The sequence below is a fragment of the Pseudorasbora parva genome, chromosome 12 (genome assembly GCF_024679245.1).
Source record: "Pseudorasbora parva isolate DD20220531a chromosome 12, ASM2467924v1, whole genome shotgun sequence".
Taxonomy (NCBI): Eukaryota; Metazoa; Chordata; class Actinopteri; order Cypriniformes; family Gobionidae; genus Pseudorasbora; species Pseudorasbora parva.
In genome coordinates this window covers 4,835,373-4,862,693 of record NC_090183.1, presented here as the reverse complement: position 1 = coordinate 4,862,693, position 27,321 = coordinate 4,835,373, and the positions used below count along the sequence as shown (strand labels likewise).

Here is a 27,321-nt window from a genome sequence, read left to right as displayed (position 1 = left end):
ATCGTTTAATGTCTATCGACTTCCGACTCTTATTTAGCAACAAGCGCATGAAAGGGAAAAATATTCATATATATGTATGTATGTATGTAATTTATTTATTTATTTGTGGACCATTACGTTACATTATAATAAATAAATGGCGAAAAAAGTACATTTTTCACATGTTCTTATTTCTGTAAGTTTCTGTTTATTAATATAATATTTCCCTAGTACGATAACTTAAAGGGTTACCCAAAAATGTTGTTGTATTTTTTTACAATCTATGTTCTCCAAACCCAAAAGACTTTTGTTCATCTTCGGAACACAAATGAAGATCTGTTTAATGAAATCCGAGAGATAAAAACACAATTTACCACTTTATTTACTAAATATTATATTTATAAGAGATTATATCTCCAACGCATGTTCACGAGAGGACCAGGGCGCATTCATGTTGTGATGACATGAGAGCAGACCTTGTTAATATTTAGTAAATAAAGGGGTAAATTTAGGGGTGTTTTTAGTTGTTGTTGTCTTTTTTTTTCTTTTTGCGCAAACAAAGCACTTGTGTGATGTCTTTACTAGCTTTCTGGGGTTTGAACATGTTAGTTGCGTAGCTGTCAATGGAGGGACAGAAAGTGTTAATGTTTTGTTTAAAATATTTTCTTTTGTGTTCCGAAAATTAATGAAACTCTTGAGAGTTTTTTTTTTTTTTGGAATGGCATGGTGGGTAATTGTCTGGTAATAATTTTATTTTGGTGAATTAACTTATCCTTTTGGAGAACATTTAACATTAACAAGAAGTACGTGGATTATATGATTAAAGTAAAAGGCAATATATACAAACAAAACTATTTATTTATACTTATAAATATCCCGAGCTTTTTCTCTCTCACGACCTCCGTGTGACGTCACTGAATTGAACTACATTTCCCATGGTTCCTTTCGCGTCCACATGATGACGCCTGATATACTGTAATAGGATGTTAGATTATTTTATCCGCATGTAGAGGGACACAGTGACCCTGGACTGAATCGGGGTGAATTTATTTCTCCTATTTTATTATTTGTGGTGATTTCTGCGGCCGATGGGGGCCGGTGACAGCAGGAGCAGGTCTGTGTCATACGGACTGGACGAACAGGACAATGTCACGGTCCTGCAAGGAGTTAAGGTGACACCACAACATCATTGCAAACATAATCAATTAGAGTTTAATAATGTCCTGAATATACTGTTATTATAGCGTTTTATGACTTTAATGGGATATGTGCTTTGCTTTTATAAACAGAAGACTATTGTAACTGTTCTTATTGTCCTCTTCTGAACTGTCATCGAGATAGTGAAAGTGTTAACTTTAGTTGATTTGTTAGCGTTTTATTTGGTGCTTTGATTAATATCAAATATTGTGTTCATGTTAATCCCCAGAGCTAAATATCACAGTTGTGCTGTGAAATTGCAACAGAAACATGTACAGTCATTTTATCTGCTCTCACTCAAGGTCAAAGACACAAAACAGTAAGATAAGACTGGTCTGTGAACAGTGAGGTGTGTGTGTGTGTGTGTGTGTGTGTGTGTGTGTGTGTGTGTGTGTGTGTGTGTGTGTGTGTGTGTGTGTATCTAGCTAAACGCATACTTGAGTGAACGTTTTAAATACACACAATTGTATTTAAAGAGACATTTAGATCATTATGATATTTTGTGTGTGTGCTCTCAGCTGTCCGGTGACGTTCTTCAGCGGATGCGGGAGTCTGGATCTTCTTCAGAGAAACCTGCTTCACCCAAACCTGAGAGTGCCAAACCTGAGCCAGGTACGGGCCGCTTCTGCTCCTCTCTGCACCACCCGCTCCGCTCCGTTCTCATCTCATATCTCACTGTTATATTGATGTTTCAGGGCCTTCCAGACCTTCTGCAGCAGAGACAGCCGAAGAGCTCAGGAGACGGTTAGTGTGTTTCACAGCGGACATTTATATTCATCATTATTTCTGAAGATGACTTCTGCTGTAATATATACTGCATCTCTGCCAAAAATCAGTAAATCATGTGTTTTATCTCCTAAACTGTCGAAGAGCACATCTTTTATTAATAGTTTTTCTTTTTCTTGTAAAATATAAATTGTTTCTAGTTTGTGCAGGACACTATAGTTCGTTTATGTATGTAAGGAGAACAAAATAAGATAAACTGTGACAAATTAAACCAAAAAATTCTTCATACAGTGGACTGCCAGAAAATGAAAATTTGGGACCAAAATTATTCAGACACTTTGACCTGACCCAATGCGACCTTTGACACCACAGACTGGACACAATGAAGCATTGCCTGGTCATTGGTTGACCTGAATTGGTATAATCTAATTGTGTAGTTAAATCTAACAGCTGATTGGTTGATTGTAATCCATTATATCCATTTCTATAAAAGTTATTTGACATTATTAAGATGAATTTGTTCTGACAGTTTAACTCTGAGTTCTTGTCATATTTTATTACCATTTTATAAACTATAGTGAATAAACAGTGATAATGTGAGAATTTTGAAGGTGTCAATACATTTTGGTCTGACTGTATATATATATATATATATATATATATATATATATATATATATATATATATATATATATATATATATATATATATACATACATACAAAAGTATGAAGCCATTAAGATAAAATACAAATATTTATTAAATACATTTTTTTTGTTTTCTTGTTAATTATGCACATTTCTACCCGATTTGTTTGTAATTCTTATTTTTAGTCATGATTTATATTAAATTCTCATTACTGTTATTTAAGTACAAAAATGGTAATTTAAATTATATATATATATATATAAAACTATTATAATTTATATTAATATTATGAATTACATTTTAGCATTATATTTTGCATGTGTTTTAATTTTAGTTAATTTTTTATGTGCTTTTGTCATTGTTATTAGTTTTATTTTTAAACATTATGATTTAGGTTTTGTTTATATTTCAGTTTTTCTTATTTCAGTCAGTTGACAAGGCAACATTACTTATTTTCATAGTTTTTTCATTGTATATTTGTATTTAATTTTATTTCATCTTTATTTCAATTAACAAAATGTCTATAATAGTTTTAGTTAATAATGAAACCCTAAAATATCCATCACATCTGATACTACCATGACACATAAAAACTTGGCAGGTTAGTAATATATCATTAATTGTTTTGTTCACATTACAGCAGTGAGAATGAGATTATTATGCGTGGCAACAGGTTCTCGGCTGAAATGTGAGCCGTGACTCGAGGCTAGCCGGCTCACTGAATCTTGAGCTGTACACACAGTAGTTTGTCCCTGATGTCTCGTGTGTTCGGCTTTAGGTTCGAGCGGGAACAGGCTTTGGTCCAGGAGGAGTTGGCCCGGATCGTCCGTCGAGAGCGAGAGGCGGCGGGACACGACATGAAGCCAGCAAACACACGGCAGGACCTGGATAAAACACACAGCCTGGTGAGACTCTTCCTGCCCTGTCTCTGCTCCAGACACTAGCTGTGCTTCCACACAACTCAACTTGTTTTAGAAAAGCATAACTCAACTTTTTTCAACTACAGCTAGATGCTGTTATGAATTGATCAGTGTGGCACTAGAGGGCAGCAGTGGCGTTTGATTGAGCTCATGCTTGCCGTTTCTCATCTCATAATGTGTCATTTATAATAACCAAATGTCATTGTTAATAATTACGCAGTTTTGCATAGAAAGCCTTTTGGCTCACAATCTTTTATTTTTGCACTCTGTCTTTCTTTCATAACTAACATAAAAAGAAATTGAAATTATGAGATAAAAAGCTGAAATTATTAAATACTTTCTTTTAATATCATCTATTGACTTAGTATGTCATAATTGCTTTTGTCACAATTATGAGTTTTTAATATCATAATTATGACTTAGTATGTGATCATTTCAACTCTACTATTCAAATAATAGTTATGATTTTACAAAAGCAATATTTTCTTCTTTTGTGGCAGAATTAGCTTATTGCTCACGATTGCAGTCACTTTCTTTCTGTCTTGAGTTGATCTTTCTGTCAGCTGATGTGGTTCTGATGATATGATGATTATGCGTGTATATTCAGGCTCATCTCGACTCACTGATGAGTGTCAATCGCCAGCTCGTTAATTATTATCAATTCTGTCCAAGTGCTGGTGTTAAATTCAAATGTGCAGAAATTATATCCAGTTCTTTCTTTCTTTCTTTCTTTCTTTCTTTCTTTCTTTCTTTCTTTCTTTCTTTCTTTCTTTCTTTCTTTCTTTCTTTCTTTCTTTCTTTCTTTCTTTCTTTCTTTCTTTCTTTTCTGTTACATGTTCTGGTAAACTTTCTTTTTGGTCAGGCAAAATTGGCAATATGGCTTTCATGAAAACATTGCATGATTAATGTTGGGTCAACTGATGTTGTGTTTGTCTTAAAGGGATTATTAAAATCTCGTATTAAAATTGAATTTACAAATTACAAATTGGTTAATGATTTGGAGATGTTTAAAGTTAAATGGGCTGCAAATCACCGATTTTGTGATGTTGATGACTGTTTACTGTTTAATTTTTAATTAAAAAAACAACAAACAAAAAAAACATAATGCATGTATAAATGTACTGTAAGTAGGCACAAATGTTTTTGATTGACGGGATGTTTGTTGTCATTATTTAATAAGGCTCTTATATATTTATTGATTGATTAAAGAATCTCTCTCTCTCTCTCTCTCTCTCTCTCTCTCTCTCTCTCTCTCTCTCTCTTTCTCTCTCTCTCTCTCTCTCTCTTTCTCTCTCTCTCTCTCTCTCTCTCAGCCGGATGATTTGAATGTTCGGGTAAGCTGTAAATCTGTTTTATTTGAGTTATGTTTCATTGTAACTGCATGTCAATAAGATGACACACGCTGTCAGTTTCTTCACCAGAGCCATAGTGTTCATTTTTGTCAATTATGCACATTATACCCAAATTCTCATTACTGTAATATGGTCAGAAGTTTTATTTTTATAATATTTTTATTATATTTAAATGATTTTTATTTGAGCAAGTTATTGTGATGAAATGTTTGATGTTTTTTCTTGTTGATTTGAAAGCTGTTATCCGGATATCAATCAGGCATCATACATGAATGAAATCTTCCTGTTAGTTAAACGACTCAATGTGGATTAGATTTACTTCATTTGTGTGTGTGTGTGTCTGTCTATGTCTATGTGTGTCTGTGTCTATGTGTGTGTATGTGCGTGTGTGTGTGCGTTGAGTGTGTGTGTGTGTGCGTTGGGTGTGTGTGTGTTATTGCTACTGTAAGTCTTCCAAATGTCATCAAATGTATTTGCCTTAGAGGCATCAGATAATATTAGTGTAGTTGATGGGAATACACACACACACACACACACACACACAAACAAAAACTGAATGTATCATCTTATGCTGGGTACAAACGATGTAAAAAAAATATATTTTTTACATCTTATAAGATTTTCAAAATGTGATTGAAGCGTTTTGCTCCTATAGTGTGTGGTGTGCCTTACACATGCTGCTGAAGTGTCATTTCACTCTGTCCCATCATAATGTCTTTTTTTGTGTTCTTTGACTAATGTTAGTATTTCAGGTTGTAGAGCTATTTCTCTGTGGCTAATATCATCTTTATCCAGAGAGTTTGTGGTGATGTGCATGTGTTTCTGTCCTCTTGCATGCTCAGATCTTCATCCTCACTGCTTTAGCGTCAGTGGAAGATCTACCATGCGAGTTGTGTTGAATTGCAAATGAGCCCGTGATATTGAGAGGTTTTAATTCTGTGTCTCTATCAGGCCCGACAGCTGAAGAAGAAAGAGCATGAACTGAAACATCTCGAGCAGTTTTACAAGGAACAACTACAACTGATGGAGAAGAAGGTGTGTAGTTCACAAACACGCTTCCTCACAAACTCCCAGTGCTATTTTTAGATCTTAAGACTCGATTTGGTCCATGTATGAACCTTTGTTTCATCACATATTTCGTTTTGTGTTTTTATATTTACAAAATGTGGCCTTCAGAAGTACAAACACAGACGGTGAAGAATCCACTAAACACAGTGTGAATCATTTCTACACATTTCTCTGGTGTCTTTGATCTTACTGTACGTGCTTCAGGCTGAAGATGGTTTGTTCTCTCTGATGTCTTCATGGTCATATTAAATGTAACATTTATAAATACAACTGTTTGCATAAACTCGATAACAGAGGTGCTGATTATGCGGCTTCAGCTGCTTCTTCTGATTAGCGATACGCCACTTCAATGCGTGTGTGTGACCGTGATGTGGAGAGATGAACTGTGGGAGGAATCCAAATGTGTCATTTTATGCTTTTGAAAGTTACATTTGATCATTTATTAATATTAACTGCCTGAAGAAGGAAAAAGAGAGAGTTTGAGCTTGTTTATTTGATGTGTCCAGCAGAAATCACAGTAACAGAAGATAAATGAATTTTACAATAAATAAAATATAACATGTAAACGAAATAGCTTTATTCTAATTGATCATATTTATTTAAATGTGAAGAACTAAGGTTTTAAAGTGCTGAAAGAGATTGTAAGTTCAAACATTTAGGAGAAATTCAACCTTCAACTTCTTTAACTCCTAAAAAACCTGATAAAGTTGCATACGATTTAGAAATCAAACAAACTTTGAAATGATCAAATCTCCTGTGTTATAAGAGCAGATCTGATGGTTGGCAGATATGGATTTGAATATGAACTTAACAACATGTTAATGAGCTGTTTTTTGTTTGTTTTTATTAACATGAAGATTTGAAGTTAAATATGACTGTATAATGGAAAGTAGTTTAGTTTGTAAGCCCTGGAAGCTGAGGAGTTTTACACTATTTTGAATCTCTTTTTTTGTCTTCACTAGTTCATTTTAAATGGTCTGCGGTTTGACAAAGTATAAATCTTGTGTGATCGTTCAGCTAGTATGGTTAACTGAGATTAGCAGAATGTTGTAAATGGGTCATGAATGAAAAACATTTCCCAGATCTTTTGACATTGTTCTATATAAACAGCCTGTACGTTTCAGAACTTAAAACTTCCTTGTTAGTCTTTTATTGAAACCAAGCTCAGAACATTTATTCATGCTTTTATCCAAAGCGACTTACAACTGAGGAATACAGGAAGCGATCCGTCATGAAGAGGAGAAAAATCACATAAAGTGGCTGAAATACTAAGTTCTGGACATTACCTAGAGTGGCACAATCTAGAATAGGGAGGGAACAGAGGAGAATATATATATTTTGTTGTTGTTGTTGTTGTTAAATTAAGATTAAGTGCTCACGGAAGAGATGAGTTTTCACTGAATGTTGTCATTCCAGGATATAGGTGGGAAGATCATTCCACCAGCAAGGAACAGTGAACAGAAATGTTCTGGAGAGTGATTTCATGCCTGTCTGTGATGATACCACGAGCTTTTGCTCCTTAGCTGAGCGAAGGCTTCTGGTGGGAGTGTAGATTTTTAGGAGTGAGTGGAAGTATGTGGGTGCTGAGCCTGTGGTGGATCTGTTAGCAAGCGTCAACACCTTGAACTTGATGCGAGCAGCGAGTGGTAGCCAGTGCAGATGAAGAGAGGTGTGACGTGGGCTCTTTTGGGCTCGTTGAAGACAAGATGGCACGCTGCATTCTGAATCATTTGAAACGTTTAGATCGCACACAATGAAAGTCCAGCCAGAAGCGCATTGCAGTAGTCAAGCCTAGAAATGACCAGGGCCTGGACGAGAAGCTGTGTGGCATGCTCCGTCAGGAATGGTCAGGAAATGACTTGTTTCATTTTCTCTGTTTATCAGGAGCTTCTTTCACACAGCAGTCCCGGTGAATTACCATGAAATGACCAGAATGACTTTACCGGTAAATACACAAATATGCTGTTATATTTGCTGTATACCATTAAAGGTGCACTATGTAGTATTTTTGCAGTAAAATATACAAAAACCACTAGGCCAGTGTTATATAGTTTGTTCAGTTGAGTACTTACAATATCCCAAATGTTTCCAACTATTTGTAAATTGTGAGAAAATTGCTATTTTAACTAAGGACAGAGACGTTTCAGCATAGCGTTTGAGCGAGTCGCCTGTCAATCGCATCATATCTGCGCTACCCTCAGTTTTATTCTGCAGAAGCGCTTTTCTCTTAGCAGTGTGAACAAGTCACAGCGCCGAGCGAACGCTTAGAGTAACGTCATAACATCATTTTAAACGCACTTAAACAGCCCTTACGAAAGGAAAATATATTTACCAATATATTTTCTTGAAATATATTTTAATATATGGAATAATATATTGATGGTATTATAAAATATATTATATATTCATGCAATATATTGCAAAATATACAAATGATTGCCGCTTTCAATATATTGCAATATATTGGAAAATATAAATATTAAATCCCATATATGTGAATATATTGCATGATATTTTTAAATATATTGCAATATATTGGAAAATATAAATATTAAATCCCATATATGTGAATATATTGCATGATATTTTCAAATATATTGCAATATATTTTTGTTTCGTAAGGGAGAGCTGCTTTACCTTCAGAAGAGTTTCAATCATGACCGGAAAAAGTGAAACTGAAATTACCGGTGTATGCGAAATCCACCATCATAAACGTGTGGGTGTTTTGCATGTTAAATGCTAAGTACGTTATATACGTTTCTTTGGAATTTTGGAAAATATGGTACTATGCATAGTGCACCTTTAAGTTGTTTTGGTTTTTTTTACTGGTAAGAGACCGCTCACACATCAGCACCAAAAAAAATACCGGTAAATTCTGCAATTTCAGTCATCGTAAGTGTATATAATAGAACTTTATTAACATTGATTTATCTTTAACAAGTATCCTTTTAGGAAGGAGTCCTCAGAAATTTGCACTCGCGTAATATCTAATATCTAGAGCCCCGCAGCGCTGATGAATGGAAAAGAAGGCTGAGTATCGAGCGTGAGATGTGGCTAGTGACTGTTCTGGACTCTCGCCAAAACTTCTGTTATGATCAATGATGCTGTCCACACTCTTATTCACATTGTGTTTGCACTGTTAGTTACGATGAAATCATTGGTGCGAGTGCAAGTCGACAAGATCACTGCATTCATGTCTGCTCAATGCTCATCGCTGCAACATTTCATGCCACGGGCGTAGATCTAAATATAATGCTATAATCAACACTTTTCACAATTAGATCATCTCGACAGCTTTAATAAAACATAGTAAAACATTTCAAGAAAGTTCCACATGTAATACTTAATTCATATGCAAGATGTCAGCCAATCACAGCAGTGGGCGTTTAAAGTCACGCCCCTTTAAACAAGCATTCAATCAGAGGCTACAATCAAGGTAGAAAATGGCCTTTCATTTCTAAATTCTGACTGTTTTTATGTGCACCTCAGGAGACATTATAAAATAATAAAAAAATGCATGACCCCTTTCGTGCAGTATATTACTGTCACGTTACACACAATGGAAAAGGTGCGAGGACTCAAGTGCAGAAAATAATATATTTATTTATAACAAATAAAACAAACTCAAAACAAAACCCACGAGGGGGAAAAACACATAATAGAATAATAACATATAAACTTAAACAAACCAACAGAATCACGGGGAGGACGGAGGACGGAAGACGCAGACATTACACAAGGATCCAACCCAGACTGACAAACACAAGGAGCTTATAAAGGGAACCAACAAGGCAGATAATGAGGGAGAACAGGTGGGGCAAATTAACCAATAACACTAATCAGATGACAAGGGGGAGGGATCTGACAATGACACATGCTCAACATAACAAACCCACATGTGCACACAAGACAGGACAGGCATGTGACATTACCCCCTCCTTAAGGAGCGGCTACCAGACGCTCCACTAGGGACGGGAGGGACAGACCCGGGCGGGACGGGAGGGACAGACCCGGGAGGGACGGGAGGGACAGACCCGGGAGGGACGGGAGGGACAGACCCGGGAGGGACGGGAGGGACAGACCAGGGAGGGACGGGAGGGACAGACCAGGGGGGCACGGGAGGGACAGACCAGGGGGGCACGGGAGGGACAGACCAGGGGGGCACGGGAGGGACAGACCAGGGGGGCACGGGAGGGACAGACAAAGAAGGTACAGACAAGGGAGGGGTAAACAAGGGAGGAACGAGGAAAACAAAAAAGTTCAGGAGGCCATGGTGGCCCACAAAGTTCGAATGGCCAGGGAGGCCCACCAAGTTCAAGCGGCCGGGGCGGCCCATAGAGTTCAGGCAGCCAGGGAGGCGCGGTGAGAGCAGGGTGCCAGAGAGGCGCGGTGAGAGCAGGGTGCCAGAGAGGCGCGGTGAGTGCAGGGGGCGCCAGGGAGGCGCGGTGAGAGCAGCACGCTTTAGCGGCGCGGTGAGAGCAGGACGCCTCAGCGGCGCACGGAGAGCAGGACGCCTCAGCGGCGCACGGAGAGCAGGACGCCTCAGCGGCGCGGTGAGAGCAGGACGCCTCAGCGGCGCGGTGAGAGCAGGACGCCTCAGCGGCGCGGTGAGAGCAGGACGCCTCAGCGGCGCACGGAGAGCAGGACGCCTCAGCGGCGCACGGAGAGCAGGACGCCTCAGCGGCGCACGGAGAGCAGGACGCCTCAGCGGCGCACGGAGAGCAGGACGCCTCAGCGGCGCACGGAGAGCAGGACGCCTCAGCGGCGCACGGAGAGCAGGACGCCTCAGCGGCGCACGGAGAGCAGGACGCCTCAGCGGCGCACGGAGAGCAGGACGCCTCAGCGGCGCACGGAGAGCAGGACGCCTCAGCGGCGCACGGAGAGCAGGACGCCTCAGCGGCGCACGGAGAGCAGGACGCCTCAGCGGCGCACGGAGAGCAGGACGCCTCAGCGGCGCACGGAGAGCAGGACGCCTCAGCGGCGCACGGAGAGCAGGACGCCTCAGCGGCGCACGGAGAGCAGGACGCCTCAGCGGCGCACGGAGAGCAGGACGCCTCAGCGGCGCACGGAGAGCAGGACGCCTCAGCGGCGCACGGAGAGCAGGACGCCTCAGCGGCGCACGGAGAGCAGGACGCCTCAGCGGCGCACGGAGAGCAGGACGCCTCAGCGGCGCACGGAGAGCAGGACGCCTCAGCGGCGCACGGAGAGCAGGACGCCTCAGCGGCGCACGGAGAGCAGGACGCCTCAGCGGCGCACGGAGAGCAGGACGCCTCAGCGGCGCACGGAGAGCAGGACGCCTCAGCGGCGCACGGAGAGCAGGACGCCTCAGCGGCGCACGGAGAGCAGGACGCCTCAGCGGCGCACGGAGAGCAGGACGCCTCAGCGGCGCACGGAGAGCAGGACGCCTCAGCGGCGCACGGAGAGCAGGACGCCTCAGCGGCGCACGGAGAGCAGGACGCCTCAGCGGCGCAGGGAGAGCAGGACGCCTCAGCGGCGCAGGGAGAGCAGGGCGCCTCAGCGGCGCAGGCAGGGCGTTGGGGAAACTTCTCCAGTCCAGCAGTATCCACCGGCACTGGGACCACCGGAATACGATCTGCTGGCATTGGGACCACCGGAACATGATCTGCCGGAACTGGGACCACCGGAACACGATCCACCGGCACAGGGACCACCGGAACACGATCCACCGGCACAGGGACCACCGGAACACGATCCACCGGAACTGAGACCACCGGCACACGATCCACCGGAACTGGGACCACCGGAACTGCCTCCGGGGCTTCGGATAAAGCCCTGTGCTCCTTCCACGCATGCAGGACTGCCACCACAAAGCATCCCATCACAGCCCTCCAGGCCGTTTCCGGACTCGGGACCACCGGAACGGAGTCCACCGGCACAGGGACCACCGGAGCACGATCCACCGGAACTGGGACCACCGGAGTGGTGGATGACACCCTGTGCTTTTCCCAAGCATGCAGGACTGCCACCACAAACCCTCCCATTACGGCCCTCCAGGCCATGTCTGGACTCGGGATTCCCGGACTCGGGACCCCCGGAACTGGCACCGAGGGAGAACTTCTCTGCTGAGTCCTCATAGTATGGTTGGATCCTTCTGTCACGTTACACACAATGGAAAAGGTGCGAGGACTCAAGTGCAGAAAATAATATATTTATTTATAACAAATAAAACAAACTCAAAACAAAACCCACGAGGGGGAAAAACACATAATAGAATAATAACATATAAACTTAAACAAACCAACAGAATCACGGGGAGGACGGAGGACGGAAGACGCAGACATTACACAAGGATCCAACCCAGACTGACAAACACAAGGAGATTATAAAGGGAACAAACAAGGCAGATAATGAGGGAGAACAGGTGGGGCAAATTAACCAATAACACTAATCAGATGACAAGGGGGAGGGATCTGACAATGACACATGCTCAACATAACAAACCCACATGTGCACACAAGACAGGACAGGCATGTGACAATTACACATTACTGTCAGGACATCAGTGTGTTTAATCTCAGCTGTGAAGTTGAGCTGAGGTTGTAGATGGATCATCATTCCTGCGGCGTTTACAGCACAATGTCTGTTCAGCTGCTCTCACTCGGAGACTTAACAGACTTAGTTACGCTTTAGCTGCGTGTGTGTGTGTCTAAACAGTTACACACAAATATAATATACACACTATCTGCAGTGCTCAAATCATCTGAGCAGAAAGACATAAAAGATTTCCTAAAAAAGGAAAGAAATAATGTATTCTTCCATTCAGATGTTTGGGGTCTGTAATATGTTTTTGAAAGAAGTCTCTTCTGCTCATATATACTGGAACATTTTGAAATATTATTAATTACTGTGATGATAAAGCTGAATTTTAGATCCTCATAAATATTACACACTGCACCTTTAAGTCTATTATAGAATATTAAGACTATTAAGATTAAGATGTTTTGTAACATTATTTTCATGATAATTAAACTCACCTAAATTTTCATTAATGTAGTTAAAAAATCCCATTCTCATTTTGGTTTGGTGTAGTTTTTATTTATTTATTTGGTGTAGTTTGTAGTTTTTGTATTTGTAGGATTCGTATTTGTAGTTTTTGTGTTTGTTTTTGTGTGTGTAGTTTGTAGTTTTTTTGTTTGTAGTTTTTGGTGTAGTTTGGTGTAGTTTGTAGTTAAAAAATCCCATTCTCATTTTGGTTTGGTGTAGTTTTTATTTATTTATTTGGTGTAGTTTGTAGTTTTTGTATTTGTAGGATTCGTATTTGTAGTTTTTGTGTTTGTTTTTGTGTGTGTAGTTTGTAGTTTTTTTGTTTGTAGTTTTTGGTGTAGTTTGGTGTAGTTTGTAGTTAAAAAATCCCATTCTCATTTTGGTTTGGTGTAGTTTTTATTTTTTTAAAACTACACCAAAATTGTAATTGTAATCTTGGCTTAATTGTCAAGAAAATAATTATACTTTGCATCAAGAAAAGGTTTGTTTTTAGGTTTATTACAATTTTTTTAAAGAAAAATCAATTTGAGCAGGTCTGGCCATTTATCGAACCCATGGCAGATGAGAAAGTGTACAAGGAAACCTGTCTGAAAACAAACAGTCATTCTTTGTGTAACTTCATTTGGTGATACACACACACACACACACACACACACACACACACACACACACACACACACACACACAGTGGATGAGATGTTTTGCTCACACAGACTCCATCCCTGAAATCAGTTTTCTTTGTATCTCTCTCTCTCTCTCCTGCGTTATTGAGGTGAGACCTTTAATCGGCTCTCGTCTGTCATGTGTGCGTTTCACTGCTGCAGTCTCTGTGTGTGATGCTCTAAAACGACAGCTCACATTTTTTAAGATTCAGCCTACACACGCTAATCTGAAACGCTTTTGGTTAAGCTCTCAAAGAGAAATCCTGAGCGTGACACAAATGCATCACTCACACACACTCACACACACTCACACACACACACACACACACACACACACACACACACACACACACACACACACACACACACACACACACACACACACACACACACACACACACACACACACACACACACACACACACACACACACACACACACACACACACACACAGAGGAACAAAGATCCTGATCCCACTGTCTTTCTCTTCTGCATGTCTATCTGCACTCTTCACACTGTCATGTAATATTCATGTCCTTCATCTCAAAAAGACTTTGTGCTTTTCACTCTGTCAAGCATTTGCGAGAATAATACCGACACGGCTGCTCACGTTATCAGATCTATCAGCTCTAATGCGATAATCAGACTGATATCTGCTCCGGTCTGAGAAGATTTACGGTGGACAGCAGATCTAATTTCTCTCATTATTATTCATACAGTCAGAATACACAAATATACACCACTTTCAATTTGTCTCTGACTTATTTTTCTCTTCTTCCATACAGTAAAAGCATGCAGTAGTTATTTGGTTACTTTCCTCTAATGCTGCATGTAACAGGCAAAGTTATAGACTCTTGATTGACAGGTGAGTGGGCGGTCCTTCACTGCAGTCATGAAGTAAAATCCCAATCATTTACTCCGAAGGGGAATCGACTCTACATGATAACTTATCAATCTTTAATACAGGCCTGCGGTGAGCTACGAGGTTGTTAATTGGTGGTTTTTGCTTCTGTTGAAGCATTAGTCCACATTAGTTCACTTTTTTTCTTAAAGGTCCACTCAAGTGCCTTGAAATACACAGCTTTATTCAATGTATTGATGTAATTTCCACTGAAAAAGGAAGACAGAGCGGGACATATCGAAATGCTCCTTCGCTTTTTTATATAGCCAATATCGTTTTGCTTATATCACAGCTCGTCCAGAGCCGTTGAGTTCGTTGAGATAAAGCCGCAGTTTCCTCCTTATCACTAACTGTTTCTCCTCCTAATCTCCTCCATATCACTTTAAAATATCATTCCGATAAGATTTTAAATGGATCCGATACGTTTTCTGGTCTGTGCTGACTCGGTCACTATATTGTCAAAAGTTTTGGGACGCCTGCTTTTACATGCACATGAACTTTAATGACATCCCATTCTTAATCTGTAGGGTTTAATATGGAGTTGGTCCACCCTTTGCAGCTGTAAAAGCTTCATCTCTTCTGGGAAGGCTTTCCACAAGGTTTAGGAGTGTGTTTATGGGAATTTTGAACCATTCTTCTCGAAGCCAATTGTTGGGTCAGGCACTGATGTTGGACTAGAAGGCCTGGCTCGTAGTCTCCGCTCTAATTCATCTCAAAGCTGTTCTATCAGGTTGAAGTCAAGACAGGCCAGTCAAGTTCCTCCACACCAAACTCGCTCATCCATGTCTTTATGGACCGATGCTTTGTGCGCTAGACCGCAGTCAGGTTGGTGCAGGAAGAGGCCATCCTCAAACTGTTCCAACAAAGTTGGGAGCATGAAATTGTCCAAAATGTCTTGGTATGTTAAAGCATTAACTCTCTACCGGCCAAAAACGGACTTTTCCAGGTGTCCGTGTTCTCACTGTCAGGCCCAAGGGGGGCAATAATACATAAATCTATACTTGCAATAATATATGCAAGTATTAGAGGTGTTGATGGACTCGAGCTACTCCATATGTGTTTGATCATCGCTCTGAATCTGATCTGGATACTGTCTTTTACAAAAACATGATTTTCTCAGCTTTTTGTTCAAGTTGTTGTTTTTTATGAAACTTACCCATATTCAAGTGTTGATAAAAAGAAGAGTGCATGAAGCTTTTAACGTTTTTTTTGTGTGTTTTGTTTAAAAGAAGAGGGTGAGCTCTTTATTTTGATATATTGCCTGCTCAGATATTCACTAAACAAAATATTCTATAGGCTTTTAAATTTTTGTGAAAATTGTCAAAAACCCTGGCGGTGGCTGGCAACTTTTTTTTTTTTCAGAAAACGCTGGCGGAGAAAGAGTTAAGAGTTCCTTTCACTGGAACTAAGAGGCCAAGCCCAACCCCTGAAAAACTGAAGAACTTGGATGAGCAGCTCGGCCATGGAAACCCATTCCATGAAGCTCTCTACACACTGCTCTTGAGCTAATCTGAAGGCCACACAAAGTTCGGAGGTCTTGGCGATTGACTTTGCAGAAAGTTAGCGACTTCTGCGCACCTTAGCGTGCGCTGACCCCACTCTGATTTTACGTGGCACTTATTTATTATTAAGCATTTATTATAATACCACTAACAGATGACATGGGATATTTAGTAGTGAGGAAATTTCACGAATGGACTTATTGCACAAGTGGCAACCTATCACGGTACCACGCTTGAGTTCACTATTTTGCGCCCGTTTACTCCCATGAAGCACTGCAAATGCCACAATCGCAAGTCTTCTACACTGTCCAACTAGTGTATAACTGCATTGGTCAGATGCATATTTTGCTATAAACAAATGTTTATCCATTTATTTATTTTTAATAAATAAATGGATAAACATTTCACATACCCCAGTCACAATGCTTCATGGGATTGTAGTTATTTCCTTCATTAGATGTTATGTACACCATTTTGCCTGATTTTCAAATACTTTTTGCTTCACATAGATGTTTGTTTAATTAAACTAGATAATCTGAAAGCGACTGTAAGGCATGATGATATAAACATTAACATATGATTTTCTGTAAAGCTCATTTGAAACAATGTGTAATCTGAAAAGCACTACACAAATAAATTGGATTTGGAAAAACAGTTTGACTTGGAAAAGACAGAAATGAAAATAGACAAAGATGCCTTAACGGAGCTGCGAATCAGGCATTAATGAAGCGAGAAACGAGAAAACCAGCTGAGAATCAAAAGATGGAGAGATTGAGGGAGAAACGGACGTAAAACCGTGGAGGAAATGAACTAGCATTATCTGTAGAACTTGAGCTGAACTTTATTTAGTTGCTGTTTATCCCATTAGACTCTAACAACACCAAAGTAGGAATTTTGGGATGTGTGAACGTCACGTCTCTTATTAGAGGTGTTTGACAAGACTGGAACAAACTCCTTAAAAGGATAGTTCATCAAAAAATGACAGTTCTGTTGTTGATTACTCTCAGATTTCGGTCATTTTTTTGTCTCTTCTCTTTCTTCCGTTGGGTAGTTGTTAGTTTAATAAGATCCCAGTCTAATTACTCCAGCTGAGACTGTGAGATTGTAATTACATTGATAGATTGTAATCACTTACAGCGTATTGTGTTTGCATCCTAAAGGAAGGAGGAGATATTGCAACACTAAAACCCAACATGCCAGTCAAGGTTTCTTACACAAAAACAATCTGAGTTATCCGTGTGAATGTGGCCAAACGTTCAGCACTGCTGTGATTTGTAATTGTGGTAATTGCCGTGTGAATGCCCATAATACTCACTAAATAAAAGGTTACGACGTCTGGCTGAGCGATGTGCTGACAGATTCAGAAAAATAATGATATGGCTTCAGTGGAACTCACAGTTAACCTCAGTGCTTAGTTTCACCATGCACATTTAAAAGAAATGCGTGGTTTTGAGTGTTTATTGCATTGTGGGATTGGTGTAGAGAAGGTAACGGAAGCATGAGATGCAGAAAATGAATCTGTAGTTTTGAATTTGCATGATAAAGGTGGCAGAAAGTTCATGAATGCTTCTGTTTGGGACTGTAAATCAACGTTTGCTCATTGTAAATGAAGGAAAAGCAATGCATTATTTCTTGTGTATTATATGAATGACTGAACTAACTCCAGCTGTCTGTGTGTGTGTGTTTGTGTAGAATACGGACTACTATCAGCAGACTCTACACATGTACACGCAAGAGGCGGTTAAAGCAGAGGCTGCCGTGAGGTAAAAACAGACACTGCGGTTAAATATCATACTATTACAGTTTAGATTCATATTTTCATATTTTCTGCTTTCATTTTAATTTGAGTTGGGGGTTTTTTTATAATTTCGTTGTCTGTTTTTGTCATTTGTATTAGTGTGTCTTTGGAGTTTTTATTTTTATTTTAATTTATTTTGGCTCAATTTATCAAGCTCAACTGAAATAAAGTTTAATCTATTTGAGGTAACATTTATATATATATATATCTGTATTATTGAACATAAAGCTAAACCAAAAAAAACCTAAAGTACATTAAGTTTTATGTTTTAGTACATTAAGGTTAACAAAATGAAAATAGCTGTAATATAATTTTTAGCTGAAATAAAGTTTAGTAACGAAAATGTTTATTATTTTAGTTTTAGCTACTATAACACTTTTTTGAGATGTCAGAATAACCATATAATTTACCAAGAGAACAGTTTAGCCTTTATTGACTCTTTTTTTTTCTATGAAAGAGAAGAAATCTGCGGCTTTAAGTCACATTCATGTCTGCTAAAAATCAATACCCAACTTTATCTTTTAAGGACTATAATGCTCTCAATGCCCTTTATGTGAGAAAGGGACAAAAAATCATGTGCAAATTTCACCACAATATTTCAGCAGGCCTCGAGGTGGCAGCACTGCTACTGTTTGTGTCTGTCAGTCTTTGCACCTGTGCTTCTGTGTTCTTGAGCTGGTCTTTGTAGGGTTACTTCACCGCTTTTTCATATTAAACTATGTTATTCCCTTAACTTAAACGAGTTGTTACATACCTCTCTCGTCTCAGTGCGTTCACTTAATCTCTCTGACGCGCGGTGACGATCTGATAGCATTTAGCTTAGCCCACTCAGCCCAGTTTATTTACTATGGTACCAAACAGAGATCAAGTTAGAAGTACCAAACACCTCCACGTTTCCCCTATTTAAATACAGTTACACCAATAGTTGAACGATCAAGTATGGTGACAAAATAAAACGTGGTACATCTCTAATCGGATTAAAAAGGAGAACTATAATGTATGGCGGATTAGCACTTCTGAGAGTACTTCGGCTCGGCGCAGTAAAAAGTCCCGGCCGAAACATCTTTCCTCACATCTCCCCCTCACTCTCTCATTTCTGTCAATAGGGAGATGTGAGGGAAGATGTTTCGGCCGGGACTTTTTACTGCGCCGAGCCGAAGTACTCTTAGAAGTGCTAATCCGCCATGCATCATAGTTCTCCTTTTTAATCCGATTAGAAACGCACCACGTTTTATTTTGTCACCATACTTGATCGTTCAATTATTGGTGTAACTGTATTAAAATAGGGAAACGTGGAGGTGTTTGGTCGCTTCTAACTTGATCTCTGTTTGGTTCCATAGTGAATGAACTGGGCTTAGTGGGCTAAGCTAAATGCTATCAGATCGTCACCGCGCGTCAGAGAGATTAAGTGCACACCCTCCGACGAGAGAGGTATGGAACAACTCGTCTTAGTTAAGGGAATAACATAGTTTAATATGAAAAAGCGGTGAAGTAACCCTTTAACACTGTTTAAAGGGCCCCTATTATGTAATTTTCCTAATTTTGTTTTGAAGGTCTCCTTCAAGGGTTACACACGTCCAAGGTCCAAAAACACTTTAATTTTATCATAATATACATTGTTCATCACCTCATTTCTAACAAGTCTGAAAACGGTGTGTTCGAAGATCCAGTTTCTTTAAACCCCGCCTTTCTGAGAGCTGCTCTGCTCTGATTGGTCAGATGGCCCAGTCTGTTGTGACTGGTCAGAAACCGAACGCTCATTATCATATCTGAATCTCAGCTCTTGATACACAGTTATACGAACCAAACTCTTCCAGTCTCAGCGACAACTACAGTGTTTGAGGGGCGGGGCAAAGCAGATGTTGTTCAGCCAATGAAGAAGTAGTATGCAAATTAGTTACAGTAGGTCCAGCTGGAAGCGAGACTTGTTTCAGTTCAGAATCGCGTCTTTCCTTTGGTAGACAATAACTCCATTTATCTGCACTTTGATCTTTGAAGTTTATGTTGAGTTTATGTTCCATGTGTATATGTGTGTGTTTATCGGTCCTCAGGCCTCGTCACGTGAGTCCCGTCTGCCCTGAGCTACAGTCGCAGGTGTTGAGCTGCTACAGACAGAACGGACAGCAGACGCTGCACTGCTCACAGCTGGCCAGAGACTATATGAACTGCATCAACTCCTCCAAGAAGGTACATGTGGGGTTTGTGTTTCTCAGGGATGCACAGTATTGCAAAGTAGAATCGTCAACCAGTCATTAAATGGTCAAAAATAAACACGACTGACCACTCAGAATCAAGTATTCTAGATCATGGCGTAATAATGTACATTTGAAAAGATGTATAACTGTTTAGTAATATCGTAACAGGCATAGGAAAAAAATGTGGTAACACTTTACAATAAGATTTCATTTATCATCAGTTAACATGAACTATATTGTTCATAATGCATTAACCAATGTACAGTAAAAAAAAAGCTTACTGTAAAGTGTTACCAAAAAAGTAAAAAGCCTTGATATAGCCAATTTTAGTCAAATCAGACCCGTACTGATAAAAAACAATATGTTAATACTGGACGATACCAGTAGTTTTTTATTCATTTTGCCCTCCTCCATTGTGTAACGGAGAGATGGTTCATATTAAAACATGCCAGAGTCATTATCTCTACAGGAAATAAGAAGTGGAGGCCACTACTGTGTGTCTCATCTCAGATCTGTGTGTGTGTGTGTGTGTGTGTGTGTGTGTGTGTGTGTGTGTGTGTGTGGCCTGGTAATCCCTACATTATGGGGACAAAATGTCCCCAAAAAGATGGCAATATCCGAAATCCTTGTCCTTGTGGGGACATTTTTAGGTCCCCATGAGGAAAACATCTTATAAATCACACACAAGGAGTTTTTTTGATAAAGTAAAAATGCAGAATGTTTCCTGTGATGGGTAGGTTTAGGGGCAGGGGCAGTGAAGGGGATAGGATGTCCAGTTTGTACAGTATGAAATCCATTACGCCTATGGAAAGTCCCCATAAAACAAGGAAACACGACGTGTATGTGTCTGTGTGTCTGTGAGAGAGAGAGAGCGAGAGTGAGCAGCTTATTTGAATACTGGATCATTCATTCATTCATCTCACATACACATACACAGATAACAACAGCCTTTATTAGAGGTGGTGTGTGTGTGTGTGTGTGTGTGTGTGTGTGTGTGTGTGTGTGTGTGTGTGTGTGTGTGTGTGTGTGTGTGTGTGTGTACGCGTCTGTCTGTGAATGTGTGTGTGAGGACTGGATTATTAATCGAAAGTAATCGAAACCGAAATTCAATAAAACCTCTAACCGACTTAATTTTCCCATGTTGGTTATCTCGATATATTGTGACACAAACACTCATACAGACAATATCTGTTAGTCAGCCAAAGAGACGAGCGCAGAAACTCATTAACATCAACGCAGTCCTGTGATTTTTTTTTTTACTAAAGTAGCTTAGAAACGTAACCGCTGTAGCATAGATTTGTCTACCTTTGAAGTTACTACAAACCACAGCTTCATAATTAAGACGGTATGACTAATCCACACACACAATCACTCTCTCATTAATGCACTCAAATTAATGCAATGTACTGTGCTAATTTATCTGTGGTGTACAAACATCAGAAATCTGTAAAAAATGTTACGACCCATAGACAATAAACTGCTGAAAGTGAGCTTCATGTATTTTAAAATCACAAAGAAATGCACTTTTTCATTAGAAAAAATATATTTAATTTTTACAGTACAAACCTTATCATTAAACTATGAGGGCAAAAAAGAAAGCAAAAAAAGAGCCAAATAATCTGAATCTTAATCGAGGTAAAATATTCAATTAATCTAGATTTTGATTTTAGGTCAAATCGTTCCTGTGCATGCGTGTGTGCGTGCATGTGTGTGCGTGCGTGTGTGTGCGTGTGTGTGTGCTTGTGTGTTAGACACATGTCTGTCTCAGTAACTGAGGGGGTGAAGCTGGCGCAGTGGCCGTATGCCAACTAGAGCGGGCACGATGCCACACTGCTCCTGAAGTGAAACAGTGCTAATTAAAGACATTTACATTCAAAAGAATCATCTGCAACTAAAGGAAGACTCTGACGTCTGAGCAGTCAGACACACTGCTAAACACTAGATTCAGACTAACAGACGACCTCCATATAACTCTCATGATCTGCTGGAGGAGGACAGATAGTCTCTTTGGAGTTTAGTGTTAACTTTAAAGGGATAGTTCATCCAAAAATGAAAATGTGATATTTATCTTCTTACCCCCAGTGCATCCAATATGTAGGTCTGTTTGTTTCTTCATTAGAACACAAATGAAGAATTTTAACTCCAAACGTTGCAATCTGCCAATCATAATGCATCTGAATGGGTAACAACTCTATAAGAGTAATAAAAAAAAAAATGCTTAGACAACATGCACAAAAACCCTGCTGCTTGTGACGACACATCGATGTCTTAAGACACGAACCGATCGGTTTCTGTGAGAAACCGAACAGTTTTTGTTTAATTTTTTTACCTCATATCCAAACAAATCTCATCTAGTGTTCCATCTGCTATTACTTCCGTATGGTAAGGTCAAACTGACGCAATATATAAATGTATATGCCTCATTAGTGCCTGTGCGGATCGGCTGAATGAGGCATATACATAATATATATCTATGATCGCGCTGACTTCCAGAAACGAGAGTAATGCTAGTTCCAGCGCTCAGCGGTAGAGGTTAGATCGGGCTCAAAAAATCAAGCCCGACCCTACCCGAGCCCGTGCACCTTGTGTCCTAGCCCAGCCCGGCCCGACACATTAACTGTAATTATGAGCCCGAGCCCGATTTAAACCCGACCATTGTTCAATACGTGGGTGTTTTGACGAGAACGAGCCTGTAATGAGCAAAGTGCAGCGAAGCGGACTGGTGAGGCTCATGATAAAACTACATTTAGTTTTCAGTTCTCCACAGCGACTGTACAGCCGAATAACATTTTGTTGCAATATTTTCATGTTTAACACTTTGAAGCTGCTTTGAAACAATCATCATTGTAAAAGCGCTATAGGTTATAAATAAAGTTGACTTGACTCCGCTCAATAATCCGCAGGCGCGCGCTCATGATCCGCTCACCGGTAAACTGATGTTTGCTCAAATCCAGCTCAGACATTTATCTGTAGCTTACTTTGTTGTTGCCATTAAACAATGTGTTTTTTCCTTCATATTTATGTTTAAATATTATAATATTATTTTTACAAATTTCATCTGATTATGATTAGTGAAAAGATGCGAGTGGGTCAGAAATGATTTTGGTGGTTATATTTAGTTTAATATTAAGTTTTGTTTTGTAGAAAGCATTTATTTCGTTTTGTTTAAATTGTATCTTAATTTTAAAAAAGGTTTCTTAGGCCAATTGCCTGGATTTAAGAAATAAAAAGCAAACAGCAGACGTGCTGTCGCGGGAGTGATTGCTTTCATTGCTCATGAACTGGAGCGCGTCTCATAAATAAACCCAAACTCAGCAGGCTACTCGCCTCACAGACATGACAAATATGCGTATAGAAAGCTTGAAATGTCCACTTTTAAACGAAACGATTCGAAGATATTTAGATTCGAAGCAAAGTGCAGTGTTCACGCGAGCAGCTCTTGACACCGAGCGTTTCTGTTCAGACACTGCGCTCCATCACTGCATTTTTACATTAATCCTGACTTGTGCAACTTTGTAGCCTACACATTTGTTTCACAAAGTTCTTACTTTGCTAAATATGTATATATAATTTCTGATTATAGCATAGCTTTCTGCCCACCGAATTAGACTAGTAAAGTAGGCTAATGATAAAAAAAAAAAAAAAAGCTTAATCACGGGCCCGGCCCTACCCGCCCCTAGGATAGTGCTGGGAAATCTCAGCCCGACCCGGCCCACGTCTCCTGACCGTCATGTTCATAAGGCTTTCACACTGAACCCGCTGACATATGAAGATAAATATGACACATGAACGCCTCGTTCTGGGAATTCCACGATTTCATATTGGATGATTTCACAGACTGCACTGGAAGAGAAATGCCACATGAATAAAGTGTCGTTGTATTGTCATTATGTTCCACCTCTTCCTGTCTGCCAAGTTCTGTATAGTTAGGGTTACTAACCTTTTTGTCATATGTTTTGCTTGAATATATCAGTACAAGTAATATATGTTCCTTTTCAAAAGCGTCTCTCTGTGCTGATTCTAGCACTATGGGAACACCTTTGTGTGTGACCTTCTGTGAAGCGTGTGCAAACCAAGCGTGCCACACGAGTCCTGAAAGTGAAGCCACTGCATTTCGATCGCCCTCAGGTGTCTGGATGCAGTATAGGTCATACCCGCCCTCTCCGTGTAATGTAATGGGACATAGACATACTAAACAATAAAATTGGTAGTTCAAGTTTTTGTTCTTTAAATAAGTTTAAGTTAATTATTTGATTTTATAAAAACAGGGGTGTGATGTTATGATTGACAGCTGTGATTGAGCTTCTCTGAGCGAAGTCGTCACTGAGGCACCAACGAGGAGGTTGGAGCCATAACTGTTTATTTCACAAAAAGTTGTTGAGTGTGGGCAGGACCTTGATATCGCGGCTCCACTTAGCGTTCACTACTGCGCAGACTCGAGACCCAAGATGTCAGCGCCATATCTGAACACTGCCGGCTTCACTTACATGCTTGTTCGTCAGAGGCTACAAATAGATGAGCAACAGGTGCGTCTTTCAGGTTTCTTTGTCTTCAGAGACCGTACTTATGTGTGTGTGCGTGCGTGCGTGCGTGCGTGCGTGCGTGTGTGTGTGTGGTACACTTTCTGACCGTCCATTTCCAACTGTTGGTGTGCAGAAATGTCTCTCCACCTGTGAAAGAGTGAAATCGTCATGCAAGCGTGGTGTGCTTCCTTGTTCACGGCCCATGCCTGACTATGATGCACATCGCTTTTGCTTGGTGTGTTTGGGAAAGAACTGTACTCCACCAGTTAAAGGCATAGTTCACCCAAAAATTAAAATGTGATGTTTATCTGCTTAACCCCAGTGCATCCAACATGTAAGTTTTTCTTCAGTAGAACACAAATGAAGATTTTGAACTCCAACCGTTGCTGTGTGTAGGTCATATAATGCATGTCAATGGGTAACAAAAAAACATGCTTAGACAACATGCACAAAGAGCCCTTTGGCTCATGACGACACATTGATATCTTAAGACACAAAACGGTCAGTTTGTGTGAGATATCGAGCCGTATTTATATAATTTTTTACCTCAAATAAAACGTTATATCCAACAGCCTGGAACGCGCTTCACTTTCGGTAAGGTCAATATACACGCTCTGACTCGTATGCCCAGAGCGTGTATATTGACCTTACCGGAAGTGAAGCGCGTTCCACATAGTTGTCCACATAAACCGCCAGGCGGACTTTGTTCACACAATCTGAACATAGTGCAGAGGGTTCTGCTTTATGTTGAGGACAAGTTCCTGTCCCTTAGAGCGATTTACTCTCCTGGGAGCAGATTTGGGAAAGATAGCTAGGGGCAGTGCAGTGTCCCCTCTGCTTCTCTCTGAATCACCCAGCCCAATATTTCTGATTATTATTGATGTTGAAAACTGATTTCTTCAGACTTTTGTGGAAACCAGGGATGCATTTTATTTTTCAGAATTGTTTGATGAATAGAAATGTCTAAAACAGGGGTGTCCAAAGTCTGGCCCTCAGGCCATATACAGCTCAGGGATTCATTTCAAATGGCCTGCAGCTTGCCTATTAGAATATATTAAATGTGGCCCGCCATGCATAATTTACAAATAATGTTGTTTCACAATGTCAACACAAGGTGACTACTCTACATTTTAGGCCAGGGAAACGGTTGGTTTGTCCAAAAAGGATTTACTCACCCTCAATATGGAAGACAGTCCGCCGGAAGCTAGATATTTTACTTTATAGCGTGTTAAATATGGATATTTTTCTTACAAAATGGTGTCTTTATACACCACTGAAAACATTTTACATTAATCTCATTTGTAAATAACATATAGCACTGATATCTGCTCAGATATATCTGTTATAAATGTTCTTAAATGATTCTTTGGCAGGGTGTATGGTTCCATGAAGAACCTTTAATATCCAAAGAACCTTTCCATTGCACAAAACAGTTCTTTGGGAAACCAAAAATGGTTCTTCTATGGCATCACTGTGAAACCCCATTTTTGGATCTTCCTGCCACCTTTATTTTTAAGGGTGTATTATCAGTCTGACGTCACACTGTATAAAGTGTCGATTGTTTTTGAGCCCTGTCATGAGTCACATTATCTGTCCAGGTCAGTAATAATGGTCATTCAGTCAGCCGCAGGGTGCCGTGTGTCATAATAAAGTGTGGCAGCGGGTCATCAGCAGGAGTGGAGGCGTGAGCTTTGACTCGTGTGCTCGTTCAGAGAGTCAGAAGGTGAAGCCGCCGGCCGACTCATTAATCTACATCACGATCTGCATGACAGTTACAGGAGGGAAGGTGCTCGGTGGTTTGTGATGCCCGCGGCGCTCCTCCGCTCAGGCTGGCATCTTCATTTTACGCTCCTTTGGCTTGATTGGGACGCCTCGTTCCAGCTGTGGCCTGTTTGGCTCAGTGTTGTCGGGCTGAAGGCCGCGTGTCGTCCGCGCTGAGGATTGAAGATGTGTGGCTTTGTTACAACGTCACGTACTGAGGAAAAAAAGACACGTCAAACGGCAACACTGCTGCTGCTTCACTGTGAATATCATCTCTGTTCTCTCAATGCTTAGATAGATAGATAGATAGATAGATAGATAGATAGATAGATAGATAGATAGATAGATAGATAGATAGATAGATAGATAGATAGATAGATAGATAGATAGATAGTGTGTGTGAGAGAGAGAGAGAGAGAGAGAGAGAGAGAGAGAGAGAGAGAGAAGAGAGAGAGTCTATGTGAATGTTTATATAATTTACACAAATTTGTATAGTTATGTGTATTACACTGTTATTATACATTTCCTCAGTCCTTGTAAATAAAATGACTCAAAAACATACTAAACTATGTTTTATTGAAAATGTAAAAATGCAGTAAGTTTTGTGATATATAGGTTTAGGGGTAGGGTTAGTGTAAGGGGAGAGAATATACAGTTTGTACAGTATAAAAACTATTACGTTTATGGAAAGTTCCCATAAAGATAGTTAACCAGACGTGTGCGCGTGTTTGTGTAGAGTAGCGCATGTGCTGGTTACAGGATAACTCAAACTAAAGCCAGAAGAGGTGAGGGACACATGAACGCTTGAATTGATGAAGGACGTTTATTATGGAAATAAGCGCATGTTGACGTGTCGGTTTGTTCGTTTTGCAGAACCTGCTGGTGAATCACGGATGAAGAGGAGGATAATCGATGCTGAAGAAGTGGAGCAGTTTGAGAAGACATCCATCCAGATGTGTGCGTGTGTGTGTGTGTGTGTGTGTGTGTGTGTGAACGTGTGTGTGTGTCTTTGTTATCAGGATCGTGTTGGTTTGTTGAGCTGATCTTCATTTACTGTGAGCAAATAAAGTCTCTTCAGCGCTC

At 40.3% G+C, this 27,321-nt stretch overlaps 1 protein-coding gene across 2 annotated transcripts; it reads left to right on the top strand.

Annotated features, from left to right (window-relative positions):
• Window positions 1-922: 922 nt before the first annotated feature.
• Window positions 923-27,321, top strand: chchd6b (coiled-coil-helix-coiled-coil-helix domain containing 6b). 2 transcript variants are annotated; one of them, XM_067458838.1, is made up of 9 exons: window positions 923-1,151; window positions 1,695-1,788; window positions 1,872-1,920; window positions 3,329-3,455; window positions 4,784-4,804; window positions 5,774-5,857; window positions 17,654-17,724; window positions 19,811-19,946; window positions 27,112-27,321. In XM_067458838.1, the coding sequence occupies exons 1-9, from the start codon at window positions 1,068-1,070 to the stop codon at window positions 27,133-27,135; spliced, it is 690 nt and encodes a 229-aa protein (XP_067314939.1). In that variant the 5' UTR covers window positions 923-1,067; the 3' UTR covers window positions 27,136-27,321. The 2 variants fall into 2 exon arrangements, with proteins under 2 accessions (XP_067314939.1, XP_067314940.1); XM_067458839.1 differs by lacking the exon at window positions 4,784-4,804.